The sequence below is a fragment of the Lagopus muta genome, chromosome 20, assembly GCF_023343835.1.
Source record: "Lagopus muta isolate bLagMut1 chromosome 20, bLagMut1 primary, whole genome shotgun sequence".
Lineage (NCBI taxonomy): Eukaryota > Metazoa > Chordata > Aves > Galliformes > Phasianidae > Lagopus > Lagopus muta.
The window spans coordinates 5,520,196-5,536,657 of record NC_064452.1 but is presented as its reverse complement, the minus strand read 5'-3'; the positions used below and the strand labels follow the sequence as shown (position 1 = coordinate 5,536,657).

The following is a 16,462-nucleotide window of genomic DNA, read 5'->3' as shown; positions in this document are numbered from 1 at the left end:
CGCTGTTGCTATTCACTTATCAGTTACGGTAAACACTGTTGCTGCTCAGCTGTATGGGTGCTGTTCCAGCACTGTTTCATAACTGGTTCATGGGCAGTGATTCATGGGGCTCAGCACTGCAGCTGAGTTTCGCAGCCTTGGTGCTGTGCCAACCACATCCGCTGCTCCCCACCACGACCAGGTGAGTGCTGCTGCCTTGCTGATACCCAGCGAGGGGTGGGGAGAGGACTGGCAGCAGGCATCATCCCTGTGCTGTGTGCTGGGCCCCAATCCCCAGTTTTTCCCACCCTGTGCCACCAGCCATCGTGAGCGAGGACTGATGCAGCAGCACCAGGTGCCCCCCAGCCCTTCCCTGCACTACAAGCAGCCACGGCACTTCCTGCTGCTGCTGGGCCCGAGCCAGGCTTCCTCCTCACCCCTATTCTTAAGGGGAACAGCAGATGGACCGGTTGCTTCCTCGAGACGAGCCAAACACGGCTGCGTTTGCAGACAGTGCTGCTCTTGTTTGGAAAGGAAGCGCAGCTCCGACCTGCGCCTGCTGTTTGTGCCCCTCTCCCCATCACTCAGCCCCCTCCTCTTCCATCCCATTGACAGCCTCTCCCCATTCTTTATCATCCTGCGTTGCACGAATTCCTTTGTTTTAGGACCCCCTCCGCCTCTCCTGTGCTGCCCCAAGTTGCCCAGGGCCCTGCGGGTACCACTGCTCCTGGAGCTTTGTGGGCTGGACAGAAAGAAGAGTTGTGGGCTTTACAAGAGGCGTGTGGTCGGAGCTGGCACGGAAACAAAGCAGCCCTAAGTCACATCCTATTATTTTTCCGAACCAAACATCCTTTCGCTTTGCTTAAATGAGAACAAAATAGCGCGGGGAGCACGCAGAAGGGCCGAATCCATTGGAGAAGCACAGCGGTCGGGGACAGCCGGAGGAAAACGCGGCTCCCAGTGCGCGATCTGGGGGCGGAGGGGCAGCCAACCCTGCGCCCACCTCTGCGCCCCGCAGCCCCGGGCACGCTCGGCACACGCGGGCGGAGCTCAGTCCCCGGGCGGGGCGGCGGGAGGAGCGGCGGAGCGCGGAGCGGTGCGGTGCGGTGCGGTGCGGCCATGGGGCTGCGGGCGGCGCTCGGGCTGCTGCTGCTGTTGGCGGCCGTGCGGGGCGCGGCGGTGCGGGGCGAGCGGCGGCGGGCGGAGGTAGGAGAGCGGTGCGGGGAATGAATGGGGCGGGCGGGGAGCGGGGATGAGCGAGCGTGGAGGGGTTGGGGTGTTGGGACGTGGCGGGGTTTGGCTTTTCTCTAAGCGGGACGTCGGCTTGCTGTCCCTTTTGGGAGCTGAAATTGTCAGCAGACGTTGCATCTGATGTCACAAAGTTGGTGGTTTTTTTACATTATTATTACTTTTAGTGTGGTCAAAGTTAGCAACAAAGGGCTGTGGAAGCCTAGAGGTGAAAATGTCCACTCGGGTTGTGTTTTCATTGCGCTCGTTTTCATTACAATCGCAGCTGAAGTTGGGGTGTTTAATTGGAAATACATTTATGTTCATCATCTCGTTATCTGCAGGCGCTGGGCAGCACGCAGCCCAGCAGGTTTAAAGGGGGATTTAGGCTGAGTATAAGGAAGAAGTTGTTTCCAATACAGGCAGTGAGGCACTGCACAGACTGCTCACAGCTCCATCCCTGCACACCCCCAGGGTCAGGCTGGAGGGCTGTGAGCACTGATGGAGCTGTGGGTGTCCCAGTGTTCTGCAGGCAGTGGGAGCAGATGCCCTCTGGGGGTCTCTTCCAACTCCAACCATTCTGTGATTCTATGTGTGATGTTCCTGCTTGCATCCTGCTGATGGCAAGGATGGTGTCCCCAAATCCATCAGGCCCGTGCTAACCCACGAGATCAGCCCCCACCCTTCCACTGGGAGGACAGCCCAGCTCTGGATCTATCTCCCCTCTTGTATATTTCTGTGAATGTGTATGTAACTTTATATATACATTTACACACACACACTCAAACAAAGAGACGTGAGGATTGTGCCTCAGGGGCTGCAAATGCAGACAGGAATGCATTTAGGAGAGCAGAGGGAGGTGGAGGCTTCAGAGCCTGTAACATCCCCACCATCCTGGCAGGCAGTGATCTGTGCATGCTTGTGCCATAACCCCAAGGTGCCGACACCCAACGGCGCCGTGGTGTTTGCTGGCTCCAGCTCTCACTGTATCAGCAGGGAACCAAGCAGGGAAGCTGCCCCAGCTCCAGCTGGTGCCAAAGTGATGTGGAATGGAGCTGGGGATGCTCAGCCCATGCTGGCTCATGGGATGCTGTTGGCTGCACTGTGCCCAGGGGGACCACAGTCATTGCAAGCAGCCCTGCAGGCAGGGGAAGATGCTCGTCTGAGTGTTCTTGGTACTTCAGTGATGGAAAGGGGCCAGGAATGGAGCATCTGGTGGGGGGGGGGCTGTCTGGGGGCTGTTGTTGTCCCAGTCCCAAGGAGGGAGGCCTGGCTGCGTGCCGCTGGCTGCCTGCCACCCGGGATGCCTGCAGTCAGGGCAAGGTGTTTCCTTGCCTGTGGCTCTCAGCTGATTTCCAGGGCTGTATGGGAGGGCTGTGTGCCTGGAAGGGCTCCTCCACCCCCTGCAGCCCCACAGCGATCCAGGCAGTCAGACCTTCCTCTCCTTGTTTCCCTCCTGGTGCGGAGGGGGAGCTGGGCATATTTCATGGCTCTTGGCTTCCTGCTGTTTTTCTTTTCCCATTGTATGGAAAAGAGCCATTCCCTGTTGGGGGCAGGAGGGGCTGAATGCTGCAGGTCCTGGGCATCGAATGGTCCCCAAACTGTCCGAATGTCACAGCCAGAGGCAATCTAGAGAGTGACAATAATGAGCAACATGGGAACATTCTGATGGTGAACATTTTGGTGATGCTTAGGAACAGCTGCTGTGGGCTGTTCTCTTATCGCCACGCACTCAGCCTTACCCAGATGGGTTTTCAAGTATTCATGAGCTCATGGTGGAGAAAAATCATTTTCATGCTTCAAGAATGGGATTAGGGGACAGGAACCAGCTTCCAGTTGTCATTTTTAGTGTGGTGATGCAGTGGCACATCTGCACAGAGAGCTGGTGGGGTCACTGTCCCTGGAGGTGTTCCAGGACCATGGGGATGTGGCACTGAGGGATATGGGCAGTGGGCATAGTGGGATGGCTTGGATTTGGAGATCTTTGAGGTCCTTTCTAATCTTAATGACTGTGAAAAGTTGAGGTAGGAAAGGCATGGGCAGTGCAGGGCATTTGAGTCCCAAAACATTCTGCTCGGGGTTCTCACAATGCATTCCACATCCCCACGTGCAGGGATGTGCGTGGCCAAGCAGTCACTTTCCCTTTTAATTCCCCATCCCCTTAATGCAGGGCCTTCTCACTAACAGGATGCGGGGAGGCGGCTCTGCCGTCCCTGTGGGATGGGGGAGACGGGTGTGGAACATTCCTGGAAAAATCACTGCTAAACCTCTCAGAAAGCTGGGGGCAGCCGGGGCACGGGGAAATGCTTGTTTTCTTTGAAAAGCAGTTTATGTGCTGGAGCAAGTTCAGCCTGGCGATTTCCATCCTTTACAATGGATGATAAGGAGAAGAATGGCTTGGCAGAGCCGACTGCCCCATGTGTGTCCCTGCTCAGCTGCACATCCTGCTTGGGGATGGGGATGGGTTGGGGTTGGGACGGCGATGGGGGTGTTGATGGGGATGGGATGGAGTTGGGGATGGGGATGGGATGACGATGAGATGGGATGGGATGGGATTAGGAATGAAACGTTGATGGGGATGGGTTATTGGTGGAATGGGGATGGGATAGTGATGAAATGGGGATGAGGTGGGATGGGGATGGCCAGCAGCCTTGGGGCTGGCCCTGCCCAGCCTGGCCTTGCTGAAGTCTGCATTGTGGCCATTGTTGCAAATATTGCATCGAGTTGCTGGTGGTTGGAGATGGGTGCGTGGGTCTGGTAGCCCCTGGTGTGGATGGCATCGTGCAGTCTGCCTCCATGGGGCCGTGGCCAAATACCCAAGGTCTGTCAAAAATGAGCGAAAGGCACGTGAAGCTGTCCAAGTGCATGGACTCATATCATGGGAATCATCATGGTGTAATGAAGCAATAGACAGGAATTTCTGGGTTTGCTATGCTCTCTCCCACCACATCTTTATCCCTATACAAGTGAACACATCCTGAACCCACCCCATGTCTGTCCCCTGTCTCATTTCTGTCCCCACAGCTGTTCCTGCAGAAATATGGCTACCTGGGAGCACCGCAGCCAGGCCAGCTCAGCCCTGTGGAGTTCACAGCAGCACTGAGGTAGGAACCTTTGTTTTAAAACCAGCAGCAATGCATCTCCCCAGGCTGTGTGGGAGCTGTGTGCCCCAAGCAATGTGTTTTGCAGCTCAGGGCTCTCTCACTGCCAGATACTGAAGCACGAGCTGCAGAGAGACATGACTTGTTGGCGCAGTATTATTTGCCTTTTATGGCCTGCTGTCCCCATTATAATGCCGGCAGCGAGGCTGAGGTTTGGAGATCTCAGAGTGTTTGGGATCTGGCATTATCTCTCAGATGCACTCCTGCCAGTGGGGCACAGAACTGGCACAGAGTGGAAGCCCTGGCTGGGCTCCAGGCATCGCTATCGGGAAACGCAGGGTTTTGACATCTCCCTTCCTTTGTAGGGATTTCCAGCGTGTGAGCCACCTCCCTCCCAGCGGGGTGCTGGACGTCCCCACGCTGCGGCAGATGGGCCGTCCTCGCTGCGGGACTGGCGATGGGGAGAGCCGCCCCACGGCCCCACGCCGCAGGCGCTCCATGCAGCACGGTGAGCACTGGGGTCTGGGCTGGGGGTGCTGGGCTGGTGGATGGATAGCGTGGTTCCTAGAGAGCAGGAGGGCTGGGAGCAGCCGTGCGTACGGGATATGGGGAAAATGAGGGTGAGACTAAGGCAGGGCTCTGTGCCTTGTCAGCTCCTTTGCTCATAGCACGGCTGGATGAAGCCAAGAGATGGGATGGGATGCAGCTCAGTTCTGTGCTTTCCGTCCTCGGCTTGTGGCCCCCAAAAGTTCCTTCACGGGGGTAGCAAAAGGCATTCAGCTGCTCAGCTCACTGCTGCAGGAATGGCAGCAGGCTGGGGCCTGGAGCAGTGCTGACGGGACAAAGGGGGGGACGGGGTGTCCGGCGCCGGGCAGGAAGGCGCATGGCTTTGTGCTAAGCTGGCTGTTTATCTGCCTTGGAGCAGGAAGCCACAGCTGAGCCAGCAAAGGCTTTTGTCAACCAGCATGCTGCCAGCCACTGCAGGATACCTCAGCCGGGTCACCGGCCCCAGCTGCAGCACTGGGATGTGCAGCAGGATGTCCCCAGCTGGGCTTTGTTCTGGGCACCTTGCTGGGCTTTAATATCCACTGGAGCTGTCAGTCCTGGTCCCTGGGATGCCGTATGTCCTGCTGCAGGAGTGCTCTGCGTGCAGGGTCAGGTGGGACGCTGGGTGTCATCTCAGAGCTGTGCCCATCAAGGCACCGAGGAGCAGCAAGGGACTCTGTGTGCCCCATGGGTCACATCTGGGTGGGACAGCCAAAAATTATGGCAAAGAGGCATTTCTCCCCAGGCTTTGTTTTTCTGTCCCAACTTTGTGAGACAGGTGCATAGGAGATGGTGGTCATTATATGTACCCAAACCAGCACCAGTGTACGGTTAGCCCTATTGCCCTGCCTCAGAGCAGCTGGGCACTGAGCCTGCCCCAGACCTCACCCAGCTGTCCTGGGCTACAGAGGGGGATATCGGCACCATCTTGATTTGCTGCAAGAAGTTATTGTGTCTGCAGAGCACTGTGTAACCCCATCCTTCCCCTTTCCCACACATCTGGAGCAGGGCAGCTGCTGCAGCTCCATCACTGTTCCCACTCCTCAGCACTGGCTCCAGCACTCACATATTCCCAGTGCAGCCCCATGGCTTCTTTCCCACTCCTGTTCGCCCCCGGCCAGATGTGAGCATCCTCCCTAATTATTTTCCCCTTCGTGCCTTTGCTTTCACTCCCTGGAAGCCAAGACCTTGGAGTGGGCACTGATCCAATAAGTTGAGGTCTGGATTTGGCCCCAGGAGGAGCAACAAGGCAAGGAGAGCATCAACTGGGTGCCCCAGCTGCTGTCCCAGGCAAGGTCTGACCTGGTACCTGGGGCAGCCATGTGGTGGTGGCTCCATCAGAGCCGGCTCAGATCCTGTGCAGTGCCCATCCTGCAGGCAGCAAGTGGCACAAGAGGCACCTGACGTACCGCGTGGTGAACTGGCCCCCGTACCTGCCGCAGCACGAGGTGCGCCTGGCTGTCAGGGCTGCCTTTGAGCTCTGGAGCAACGTCTCCTCGCTGGTGTTTTGGGAAGCACGGGATGGCCCGGCTGACATCCGTCTGACCTTCTTCCACGGGGACCACAACGATGGGATCAACAATGCCTTCGATGGGCCAGGTGCTGGTCGCTCCCTCCTCGTAAGCTTCTCTTCTACAATGGGGGCTCTTCCTGGCTGGGGATTGTTGGGGTGGAGGTGGTGTCTTCCCAGTACCCAGCAGCTTGAGTGAAGGTGGTTTGGGGTCCTGAGTTCCCAGTCCCGCAGCTGTAGATTACCTGGGAGGTGGTTGAGTTGATCATGGTTGAAGCATGGTGATGGCCTTCAAGGAGCCCTCACACCATGCTCTTACCTCATCCCTTTCAGACATGGTTTGGGTTTCACATAGTGCATGAAATCATAGAATCATTAAGGTTGGAAAAGGCCTCTCAGATCCCCACGTCCAACCCCAGCCCACTCTCACCAGCACTGCCCACTGCCCACATCCCTCAGTGCCACATCTCCACAGCTCTGGAACACCTCCAGGGATGGTGACTCCCCCACCTCCCTGGGCAGCGATGCCATTGCAATGCAGTTCCTTTGGAGAAAAGCTTCCTAGCACCCAACCTGAACATTCCCTGGCACAACTTGAGTCCATCACCTCTCATCCTATCACTGTTACCTGGAAGCAAAGCCAACTCCCACCTTGCCTCAAGATCCTTTCAGAGCATTGGAAAGAGTGAAAAGGTCCCTTCTGAGCCTTCTCTTCTCCAGATTGAACCCTCCCATTGCCTCAGCCACTCCCCATACGATTTGTGCTCCAGAGCCTTCCCAGCTTTCTGCCTATCTTTGGCATCAATGTCTTTCTTGTAGTAGAGACCAATTCTCAAGGAATTCCCTTTGGGAAGCCCCTCGAAGACCTAAAATTGAAGTCTATTGAAGCAACCCAGAGCTGTTTTGTCCCCAGGGGGGGCCCTGGCCCACGCCTTCTTCCCCCGACGTGGAGAAGCCCACTTCGACAGCGCCGAGCGCTGGTCCCTGCACAGTGGCAAAGGCCGCAACCTCTTTGTGGTCGTTGCACACGAGGTGGGGCACACACTGGGGCTGGAGCACTCGCCCACCAAGAGTGCCCTCATGTCACCCTACTACAAGAAGCTCGGCAAGGACTTTGTTCTCAACTGGGATGACATCTTGGCCATCCAGAACTTGTATGGTGAGCATCTGTTGGGTGCTACTTGAGATGGTCTTTGGGGTGGAGGGCGAGAAACAGAGGTGGGAGTATGTTCGTGCCACTGTTACTGAGGGCAATAGGAACCAGACTGGGGTGCGCCAATTGTTTGATGCCCTCTGATGGCTTGCCAGCCTTGTGCTCCTGCTTCAGTGCCCTATTCCATGACTCTCACCTTGCTCTGTCTCAGGAAAGCCCTCCAGGGGCTTGGCCATCCAGCTGCCAGGAAGGGTCTTCACTCACTTCCAGGACTGGAGTGGGGACCTGTATGGTGAGGAACATCAACGGCGGAGCCTCAGCACCTACTACTGCAGCTCCTTCTTCGATGCCATAACTGCTGGTGTGTGGCCACAAACCCTCTCCCCAAACATTCCCAACCTGTCCAGCAGCCTCTCCTCACTCAATAAGATTCCCAGAATGATGGAAAGAGTGGCTGGGCTGGGCTGGGCTGGGCTGGGCTGGGCTGGGCTGGGCTGGGCTGGGCTGGGATGTCCTCAGCCCTATATGGACGTCTCACAGGAGTTGGAGGGACAAGAGGTGATGATCAGTGGGACAATGCTGGGTTTGTGATGTGGCACCAAGCTTCTCACCCTCATCATCTCTTCTGCCCTGCAGACACAGAACACAACCTGTATATCTTCAAGGGCAGCCACTTCTGGGTGGTGTCAGCCAGCGGCAACACCAGCCAGCCTCAACCCTTGCACATGCGCTGGCCAGGGCTGCCTGCTGGTATCGATGCCTGTGCCTACTCCCCATTCAGCCACAGCTTCTACTTCTTCAAAGGTCAGTGAGATGCAGGTTGTATTGATTGGTCTGTCAGCCTGATGCTGTGCCAAGGGGCTGGGACATCGCTGAGTCCCATGAATCATAGAATCAAAATCGTTAAGGTTGGAAAGACCAGTAAGATCATCCAGTCCAACCATCGACCCATGGCTGTGACCACTCTAGATCATGTCCCTTCGTGTGACATCTACCCATGGGTGCAGGCTCCAGGATGCTGCGGTCACAAATGAGCTTTGCATCAACCCCCATTGCCCCATGCCTCAGTTTCCCTTTTAGCCCAGTCCAGAGAGCAGCATTCCCTGGATTTGAAAACTAAAGCAGACGCATTTTTAGGAGAAAATATTCTTCAAAAATGTGTAACTGCAAGAAGATGATCTGAGCACTGCGTTCTCATGGTTTGTGCCCTGTCCCTGGTGCCTTGCTGCCATCTGTAAGCTGCCTGTGGCACAGCTGTCAGGGCAGAGAAAGGTCAGACCAGGCAGCCAGGACACTGAGGTCAGCCTGAACTTGTGATGGAAACCACTCACAAGTCTGCCAGAAAGGGACTTTGTTGTTGCAGCTGGGGGAGAGCCAGAAGCCCCTCTGCAGGGCCAGACCCAGGAGTAGAAAGGAGCTTTTGTCTATCTGCATGTGCCTGCAGGGATGGCCCCAGCTGCAGCGGGGATATCTGGGGCTGCTGTGAATTTCTGTTCTAGTCTGGGTTGTCCCAGCACAGGAGGGATGTGAGCGATATCTGTCCTGCTGTACAAAACCTTTCATCCCCATCCCTTCTTGCAGAAGCATGGCATAGGCACCAAGAGAGCCCAGTTTGCCTCTATGCTCTGGAGCTGCTTCTTCCTTTCCCAACCTGTGGGAAAGCCCAATAGGGACGTGCCCAGGGCCAGGTCATCTCTGGGATGGCTGGAATCCATAGGCTATGAGGACCAAGCAATAATACAGGAGATAATGGCCTCAAGTTGCACCAAGGAAGGTTTAGGGTCAGCGTCAGGAAAAATTTATTCACAGAGAGGGCTGTACAGCACTGGAACAGACAGTCCAGGAATGTGTTTGAGTCCCCATTCCTGGAGGTAATTAAGGAATCTGTAGATGTGGTGCCTGGGGGTGTGGTTTAGTGGTAGACTTGTCCGTGCCAGGCTAGCAGTTGGCCTTGATGACCTTAGGGGTCCTTTCCAACCTCAGTGCATCTATGATCTGGGCTTATGTGGTCACTGAGCCTCTCTTCTCCATCCCAGGTGGTCGATGCTGGAAATACCGTGGCTCCACCTTGATGTCTGGCTTCCCCCAGAAGTGCAGTGCCCACGGCCTGCCCCGCCACCCCGACACAGCCCTCTACTTCCAACAGCTCCGGCGCCTGGTGCTCTTCAAAGGAGCCAAATACTTCGTGCTGAGCGAGGAGACCCTCGCCCTGGAGCCCTACTACCCCCGCAGCCTGCGAGACTGGGACGGCGTACCCCCTGGCACAGCAGGGGCCGTGGTGCACCGCGATGGCTTCCTCTACTTCTTTCGGGATGACCGCTACTGGCGGTTCAACCAGGCCAAGCTGCAGGTGGTGGCCAATGGCAAGTGGGCTGCCGAGCTGCCGTGGATGGGCTGCTGGGATGCCAATGATGGGCACATCCTCTTCTGAGCCAACACCAAGCATCGCTGGGACAACATGTTGGCTGAGCCCATCCCACTGACTGACCCAAGGGGTCCGCTGGTCCCCAGGCCCAACACCATGGACAACAGCGATGAGGCTGGGATGGAGGGTCCCACAGATGGGCTGTGATTCAGCCATAAGAACACTGATAAGCCACGGAGACTGCAAATGTAACATTTCTGATAACTTTAAGGATTTTTTTTCAAGCCAGGACTGTTTTTGGTTAATCCTTTCTTGTTTTTTTCATGATCAGGCAGAGAACTGCCTTACTGATGGGTGCTCTGGTGCTTCAGTAGTTTTAAATGAGCGACTGTTTTTGGTTGAAACAAGAAGAGATTTTTGGACATAACCGTGGGTTTATGTCTCTATAAACATGGGTTTACAGTCTTTCAGGCGGCACCTGGGGCCTTGCTGCCCCATACGTGGGGCTGATGGAACACAGACCCCAGAACAAGCCCAGCTCTGAGCGCACTCTGAACAAAACGGTGTGGTTTTGAGGAGGAAGTAGAGATCTTTGGTGAAAGAACAGGAGAAAGGAGGAGCTGTGAAGCAATACAGAAGGGCTGGAGGGCAGCAGGAGATGGGCAGGGTGGATTCTCTGCTGTATTATAAGGGTTATGCTCCCTCCATGAGCAGGGCAAGTGTTCCCTTCTCTGACTCTCTGCAGTAGTATTGAGTTCTGTACACCCTTCAGTCCTGTTCTGATTTGAGATCTTGGAGCCTTTGGGTTTGTTGTCTGTGATATTTGTGAATGAACCCTTCCTGCACAGACATGGGGCACGGACGCAGCTCAACATCTCAGGGGATTTTTTGGTGTTGCCAAAGAGACGAGGCTGCAGTGTTTCATTTTGAATGAGATGGTAATAATGCAACATCACTTGCAGCTTTCCAGGAGCCTGGAGACCTGAAGGTGAATAAAGTGAACATCCAGATTCACAGTGCTGGCATTCCCCTCTGTTTTCATGCCAGGCTATTGTATTTTTTAAAAATACCCTAGCCCGTGATTTTCAAAAGGTCTGTACTGAAAATGGGGGTGGAGTGGGCATTGCTTGGTTTGTCCATGCAGGAGGGTTGGGGCTGATTTCTGGATCAGTCTCCCCCAGAAGAAAGCAAGTGATGTGTGCTCCCCTTGTTTGCTTTCCTTCATGCCACGACATGCTGAGGCATCCCACACACGCTGCCCAGTGGCCGGGGATGGTGGTGGTGTTGCAATGTTTGCAGAGCTGTATGTCAGTCTGGCTGCAGCTCCTGCACCCCATAAGGTGCGGGGTGAGGGGTTGGACATGCACCTCAATCTGTGTCACCGTCCTCTCAGCATCACGAGGCTCCTTTTCTCCTCCTGTGCTGCTTGTAAGACATGCCAGGCGCCTGCCGCACATTCCACAGCCCAGGGAAATAGCTGGGATTCTTGCATTTCCTCCCCCAAAATGGCACCAGGCTCATCCAGAGGAACATCAGCAGGGAGAAGACACTGCCCCCGGCAGCAAGGACCCCCCAGGCTCCCCAGGGCCTCTTCCAACCCCATGCTGCAAGCACAATGCTGGCAGATTTCCTTTTGCAAACCCTCCTTTTGTTGAAGCCCATGAGGAGAAGCAGATTCCCGTGGTGCCCACTCACTGCCATACCCGCCGTTGTTTCCCTACAGCCTCAACTCTTGGAGCTGTGCCACTCGTGGAGGAGCTCGGCTTCTTGCTCCCAGAGCACGAAACCCCAAAGGAATACATGTGAATGTACCCCTCCTCATGATCATTTTCTTTTCTTTTTACAGAACGAGGCTTGGGGTGATTTCCTGGTGGGCCTTTGTGTCACCACCTGCAGCACAGGTGGGTGTGAGGGTGGTGAGAAGGGGGGCAACTCCCCTCTGCTTTTGGGGTTCTGAGTGAGTCGGGGTGCTGAGGGGCTGCCCTCTATCCCTGGGGGGACAGACCCACCCGATGGGGCACAGAGGAGGAGCAGTGCTCCTGGAGGAGGAGTGGGTGCTGAAGGGTTAACAGGGAGTGTTTGCAGCCGGTCCCTTATCACCAAGGAGAAGAGAACAGCTCTTGGGAAGGAAACAAAACACCCACTGCCCAGGAGGGCAATTTCTGCTTCCCCACAGCCCTGGACCCCGGCAGTGCTCCGGCACCCCGCTGTCACCCTCCTAGTGGCACAGAGCACGCGGTGAGTGGGGTGGGGAGGTGGGCTGGGGCTTCTTCTCACATCCCCACCACCCGTTTCCCCTTGCCTCCTCCCAGTTTGGGGTCTTATGGCACAATGGGGACGCCTGGAGCTGCAGTGCGGAGCATCCGTCCCTATGGGTCCAGCCAGCAGTACCTGTATGCCATGAAGGAGGACTTGGCCGAGTGGCTGAAGGAGCTCTATGGGCTGGATATTGAGGTGGGCACCTTCCTGGAGGTGCTGGAGACGGGGGCTGTGCTCTGCTCCCATGCCAACCACATCACCCATGTGGCTGAGGACTTTGCCCACACCTGTCCCAGTGCAGCCCAGCACCTCCACCTGCCCACTGTCGGTGTCAGCTGCAATCCAGCAGCACAACCAGGCACCTTCCAGGCCAGGGACAACATCTCCAACTTCATCCACTGGTGCAGGAAGGAGATGGATATCAACGGTAAGACCCAATGCTCCAGCAGCACCGTGCTGCGCTGTGCATCCTGGCATCACTGTCGGTGATTTCCTGTGTCCCCAAAGCTGGTGCCATCCCACCACTGGGATCTCTGCACCAAGCTGGGCTTGAACAAGCTTCCCTGGGCTCAACAGTTGGGGTTGGGACTGAAAAGAGCATGTGCCACGCGTGGCCATCATGGCCATAAGGACACCAGGAGTCGTCCTGGCTCTGAGCAGAGGGTCTGTCCCTCTGTCCCCACTGACAGCAGTGCCACAGGCATGGAAAAAAATGCCCTCAGTTCACTCAGCCAGTGGGGTGGGGCTCTGGGACACCATGAAACATCACAGTAAGCATGGACACATCTTTGTACGTAGATGATCAAGGGGGAGGATTTTCCTTAATGAATTTAACCCAATAGTTTTTTGGGCCCTGCCATATTCCTACAATCTATGGGCTGGCACAGCAAGGTGGGCACAGATGGTGCTCTGGGAAATAACATCCCTTTGGGAAGACCTTCATAGAATCACAAAATCTTTAAGGTTGGAAAATACCTCTAGGATCACCCAGTCCAGCTGCCTGCCTACCACCAATACCGCCCACTAACCACATCCCTCAGCATCACATCTACGTGTTTCAACTCCTCTCCATCTGTGCTCTCGTCCTCTTTGCACCCCTGCCCTGCCCCAGACGTCCTGATGTTCGAGACAGAGGACCTGGTGCTGAGGAAGAACGAGAAGAACTTTGTGCTGTGCCTGCTGGAGCTGGCACGCCGTGCTGCCCGTTTTGGCATGTGTGCCCCCACCCTGGTGCAGATGGAAGAGGAGATCGAGGAGGAGCTCCGCCAGGAGATGGAGCTGCCTCCTGCAGACAACCCCCTGCCCCGTCCCCCCAGAAAACCCCGGGACCTCCACAACCTTGACCAGATGGTATGGGGGGGTGGGAATGGGGATTGGGATGGGGTTGGAGATGATGGAGAGGTGGTGATGGGATTGATGGAGACAGTGGGGGGTGGGATGATGGGAATGGGGATGATCAAGATGTGTATCTTGGGGAGACAGGGACGCTGGGGATGATGAGGATAGGGATGTTGTGATGGGGGTATAGTGATGAAGATAGTAATGGGAACTTAGGGATGGGAACGATAGTGATGATGGGGATAGACATCTGTATAATGAATGAGAGTTTGGCTAAGCAGGTTGTTATACCAACAAGAGAATAGATGGAGTGCTTACCCTTGTCCTGGGCTCACTGCAAAACTCCAAAGGAGGGATCTCCAGAAGAGATCCTTCCCCACTGGTAGCCAGCTCTTAAATGGCTCTAGGAGAGGTGGAGCCAGGCTTCACCCCTTCCACCAGCACAGTTGAATTGCCTTCACCTGTGCTCCCAGGGCTGACTCGTTGCTTGCCTCAGGTGATCAGTCAGAGGTTCAGGCTGTGATTCAGCAGTTCCCACACACCACCCCAGGCCCCTTCCCACGTGCCTTGGTGCAAACCCATCCCTACTGCCCGCAGGTCCAGCACCTGGTGAGCCGCTGTACCTGTCCTGTCCAGTTCCCCATGATCAAAGTATCAGAAGGGAAATACCGTGTGGGTGACTCCGACACCCTCATCTTCGTTCGGGTGAGTCTGCTGCATCTCATGCATGCAGGGCGCAGGCACCGGGAGTCCTACCTTGCTCCTATCAAGCCTCCTCCCTATATTCATCTGCCAAATGGGGCCAACGTGTCGTTTTGAGCATTACCCGATGGAAGTATGGGATCAGTGGAAGGGAGGTTCCCTAAGGCCATCCTGACTCTCCCTGGGGTGACAAAGCAAGCGGTGGGATCTGAGACCCCTGTGCCTCAGTGGCGTGGGGTGAAGCAGGGCTGACATTGCGTGTCTTTGAGTGCAGATCCTGAGGCAGCACGTCATGGTGCGGGTCGGGGGCGGCTGGGACACCCTGGAGCACTACTTGGACAAGCACGATCCGTGCCGCTGCACCTCGCTCTGTGAGTGCCTGCACCCCCAGCCCTGGCTGTGATGGCGGAAGGGGAGAAGGGTGCATTGTGCCTGCTTTTGGGGGCTTTGTTGATCCTTTCGGGGCATTTGTTGGTTCTTTCTGGGGTTTTGTCGGTGCTTTTGGGGCATTTGTCGATGCTCTTGGGAGTGTTGGTGCTTTTTGGGTGTTTGCAGGGGCAGGAGATGTAATCCTGATGCTTCACTGAGAAATCTCTGCTTTGGGCGAATGGCTCTTGTTGGGTGGCTCTAGTGGCCGCTAGAGGTCATGGCAGACTTTTGGGAGGATAGGGTCCATTGCAAGGCCGAAACCCTGTTTGCATGGAACTCAGCTCTGCAGGAGCGTCCCGTGCTAACAGCGCAGGGAGGAAGGCTCTGGGCTCCGTGGGGCTGCGGTCTGCAATGGGGAGGGACCCCACTGAGCTCAGTCCTTCCCCGCAGCCCACAAACAGCTCTCCAGGACCAGACCCTCCCAGCAGCCGGTGCAGCACGAGGTGCAGCTCTGCACAGCTCCTCCGGCCCCTGGCTGCACTCAGCCCACTCTGCTGGTCAGTCGCTCACAGAGCCCGCTGCCCCCCGTCACCTGGGCACCCCACGGCCACCGCCACCACCCCCGGACCCCCACCACCCCCAGCCCCCGCCAGGAACCAGCACAGCCCCGGAGGGTCCCTTCGTGCAGGTGAGGCACTGAGTGGCTTTGTACCCTAAATTGCCTCTTTTTGTAGTGCTTTTTTCTCCCATCTCTGTACCTGGTGTGGGGCTGGATGTGAGGTCTCTCTCCTTTCTGGGCTCTCTCTGATTGCAGGACACCGACACTGAGGTCACCTGCTCGAACCACCTCCCCCTGGCATGGGGCTGCACAGCGGGCACCCACCCCATCCCAGGACACTGTGGGGACCCCTAAGAAGCCACATGGGAACCCCCCAAAGTCAGCAGCACAGAGTAGGGGCACAGCCTCCAGTGCCCACTTGGCACCACCACGTCCCAGGAGCACTCAGCAAGGAGGTGGCTCATCTGGGGCAGCTTCCAGGCATGTAGGGGTCCCCACCACTGTGACACCCCGAACCCACAGCCCCATCAAAACCTGTGCCCCCAGTCTGCAGCAGAGTGCCCACAGAGCAGTGCAGAGCAGGAAAAGCTCCAAGGAAGGGAACCAGAGAGCCCTTGGACGTAGCCATCCATCTTCACACCCAAATTCCCCAAGTCAGCCTCCAAAGCAGGACAGCAACATTAAAACTCAGATGAAAACCAGCTCAGCCATCTGCCGGCCCCCCACCCCTCTGACCCATTTTGCAAATGGATGTGAGAGCTGTGCTGCTGGGGAGAGTCCCCAGTGTCCAACCCCGAGCCCAATATCCAGGGACACTGAGAGCCCCGCAGTGCCAGGGAAGGTCTGCAGCCACAACACAGATGTTTCAGGGCTGCTGGGGTACTGGGGGCACTCTCAGCCCCCTGACTATGGGAAGGTGCTGGAGGAGCTCACCCGCAACTGGCAGCCCCTGCGTCCTGTGGGAATGGGCAACAGAGTGTCCTCAAAGCCCTCAACCTCACAGTGTGCCAATATCCCAGCCGGGGGGTCCATGGAAGGGCCAGTCGTGGGGGACCAGACCCCGCGGAGCACTGTGCCCAAAGCCCGGCGGTGCCTGAAGAAACCTGAGCGTGTGCCCTCCATCTACAAGCTGAAGCTGCGGCCCAAGGTGCGCCCCCGGCGGGACCACCGGCCCGGGAAGGGTCCCTCACGCATCCCCACCCCACTGGGGCAGCGCCGTACCCGGGGCCAGCATCGCCCCACAGCCCCCCCGAAGCCCCCACAGCCCAGGGATGCCAAGCCCTCATTGAGTGACAGCGGTGCGTGGCTCACTGAGGATGATGAGGAGGCGTGGGTCTGAGCCATGCCCATCGGT

The 16,462-nt window shown here is 56.7% G+C and overlaps 2 protein-coding genes across 3 annotated transcripts; both read left to right on the top strand.

Moving 5' to 3' along the window:
* Positions 1-1,098: 1,098 nt before the first annotated feature.
* Positions 1,099-11,745, top strand: MMP28 (matrix metallopeptidase 28). 2 transcript variants are annotated; one of them, XR_007380741.1, is made up of 9 exons: positions 1,099-1,185; positions 4,231-4,310; positions 4,673-4,815; positions 6,231-6,452; positions 7,277-7,522; positions 7,728-7,877; positions 8,153-8,320; positions 9,553-10,869; positions 11,728-11,745. XR_007380741.1 is itself a non-coding variant. In XM_048966934.1 (8 exons), exons 1-8 carry the CDS (start codon positions 1,099-1,101, stop codon positions 9,945-9,947), a joined length of 1,491 nt encoding a protein of 496 aa, XP_048822891.1. In that variant the 3' UTR covers positions 9,948-10,897. The 2 variants fall into 2 exon arrangements, 1 of the variants encoding a protein (XP_048822891.1); XM_048966934.1 differs by lacking the exon at positions 11,728-11,745 and having other exon boundaries at positions 9,553-10,897.
* Positions 11,746-11,818: 73 nt separating this feature from the next.
* Positions 11,819-16,447, top strand: GAS2L2 (growth arrest specific 2 like 2). Its single transcript, XM_048967308.1, has 7 exons — positions 11,819-12,119; positions 12,194-12,567; positions 13,252-13,490; positions 14,076-14,183; positions 14,455-14,551; positions 15,000-15,237; positions 15,364-16,447. The coding sequence occupies exons 2-7, from the start codon at positions 12,213-12,215 to the stop codon at positions 16,445-16,447; spliced, it is 2,121 nt and encodes a 706-aa protein (XP_048823265.1). The 5' UTR covers positions 11,819-12,119; positions 12,194-12,212.
* The last annotated feature ends 15 nt before the right edge of the window (positions 16,448-16,462 follow it).

Coding starts and splice junctions, on each gene's coding strand:
- MMP28 (XM_048966934.1), top strand. CDS start 1,099: ATGGGGCTGCGGGCGGCGCTCGGGCTGCTGCTGCTGTTGGCGGCCGTG. Junction 1,186..4,230: donor GCGAGCGGCGGCGGGCGGAG/GTAGGAGAGCGG, acceptor CTGTCCCCACAG/CTGTTCCTGCAGAAATATGG. Junction 7,878..8,152: donor CTTCGATGCCATAACTGCTG/GTGTGTGGCCAC, acceptor TCTGCCCTGCAG/ACACAGAACACAACCTGTAT.
- GAS2L2 (XM_048967308.1), top strand. CDS start 12,213: ATGGGGACGCCTGGAGCTGCAGTGCGGAGCATCCGTCCCTATGGGTCC. Junction 12,568..13,251: donor GAAGGAGATGGATATCAACG/GTAAGACCCAAT, acceptor GCCCTGCCCCAG/ACGTCCTGATGTTCGAGACA. Junction 15,238..15,363: donor CGGAGGGTCCCTTCGTGCAG/GTGAGGCACTGA, acceptor CTCTGATTGCAG/GACACCGACACTGAGGTCAC.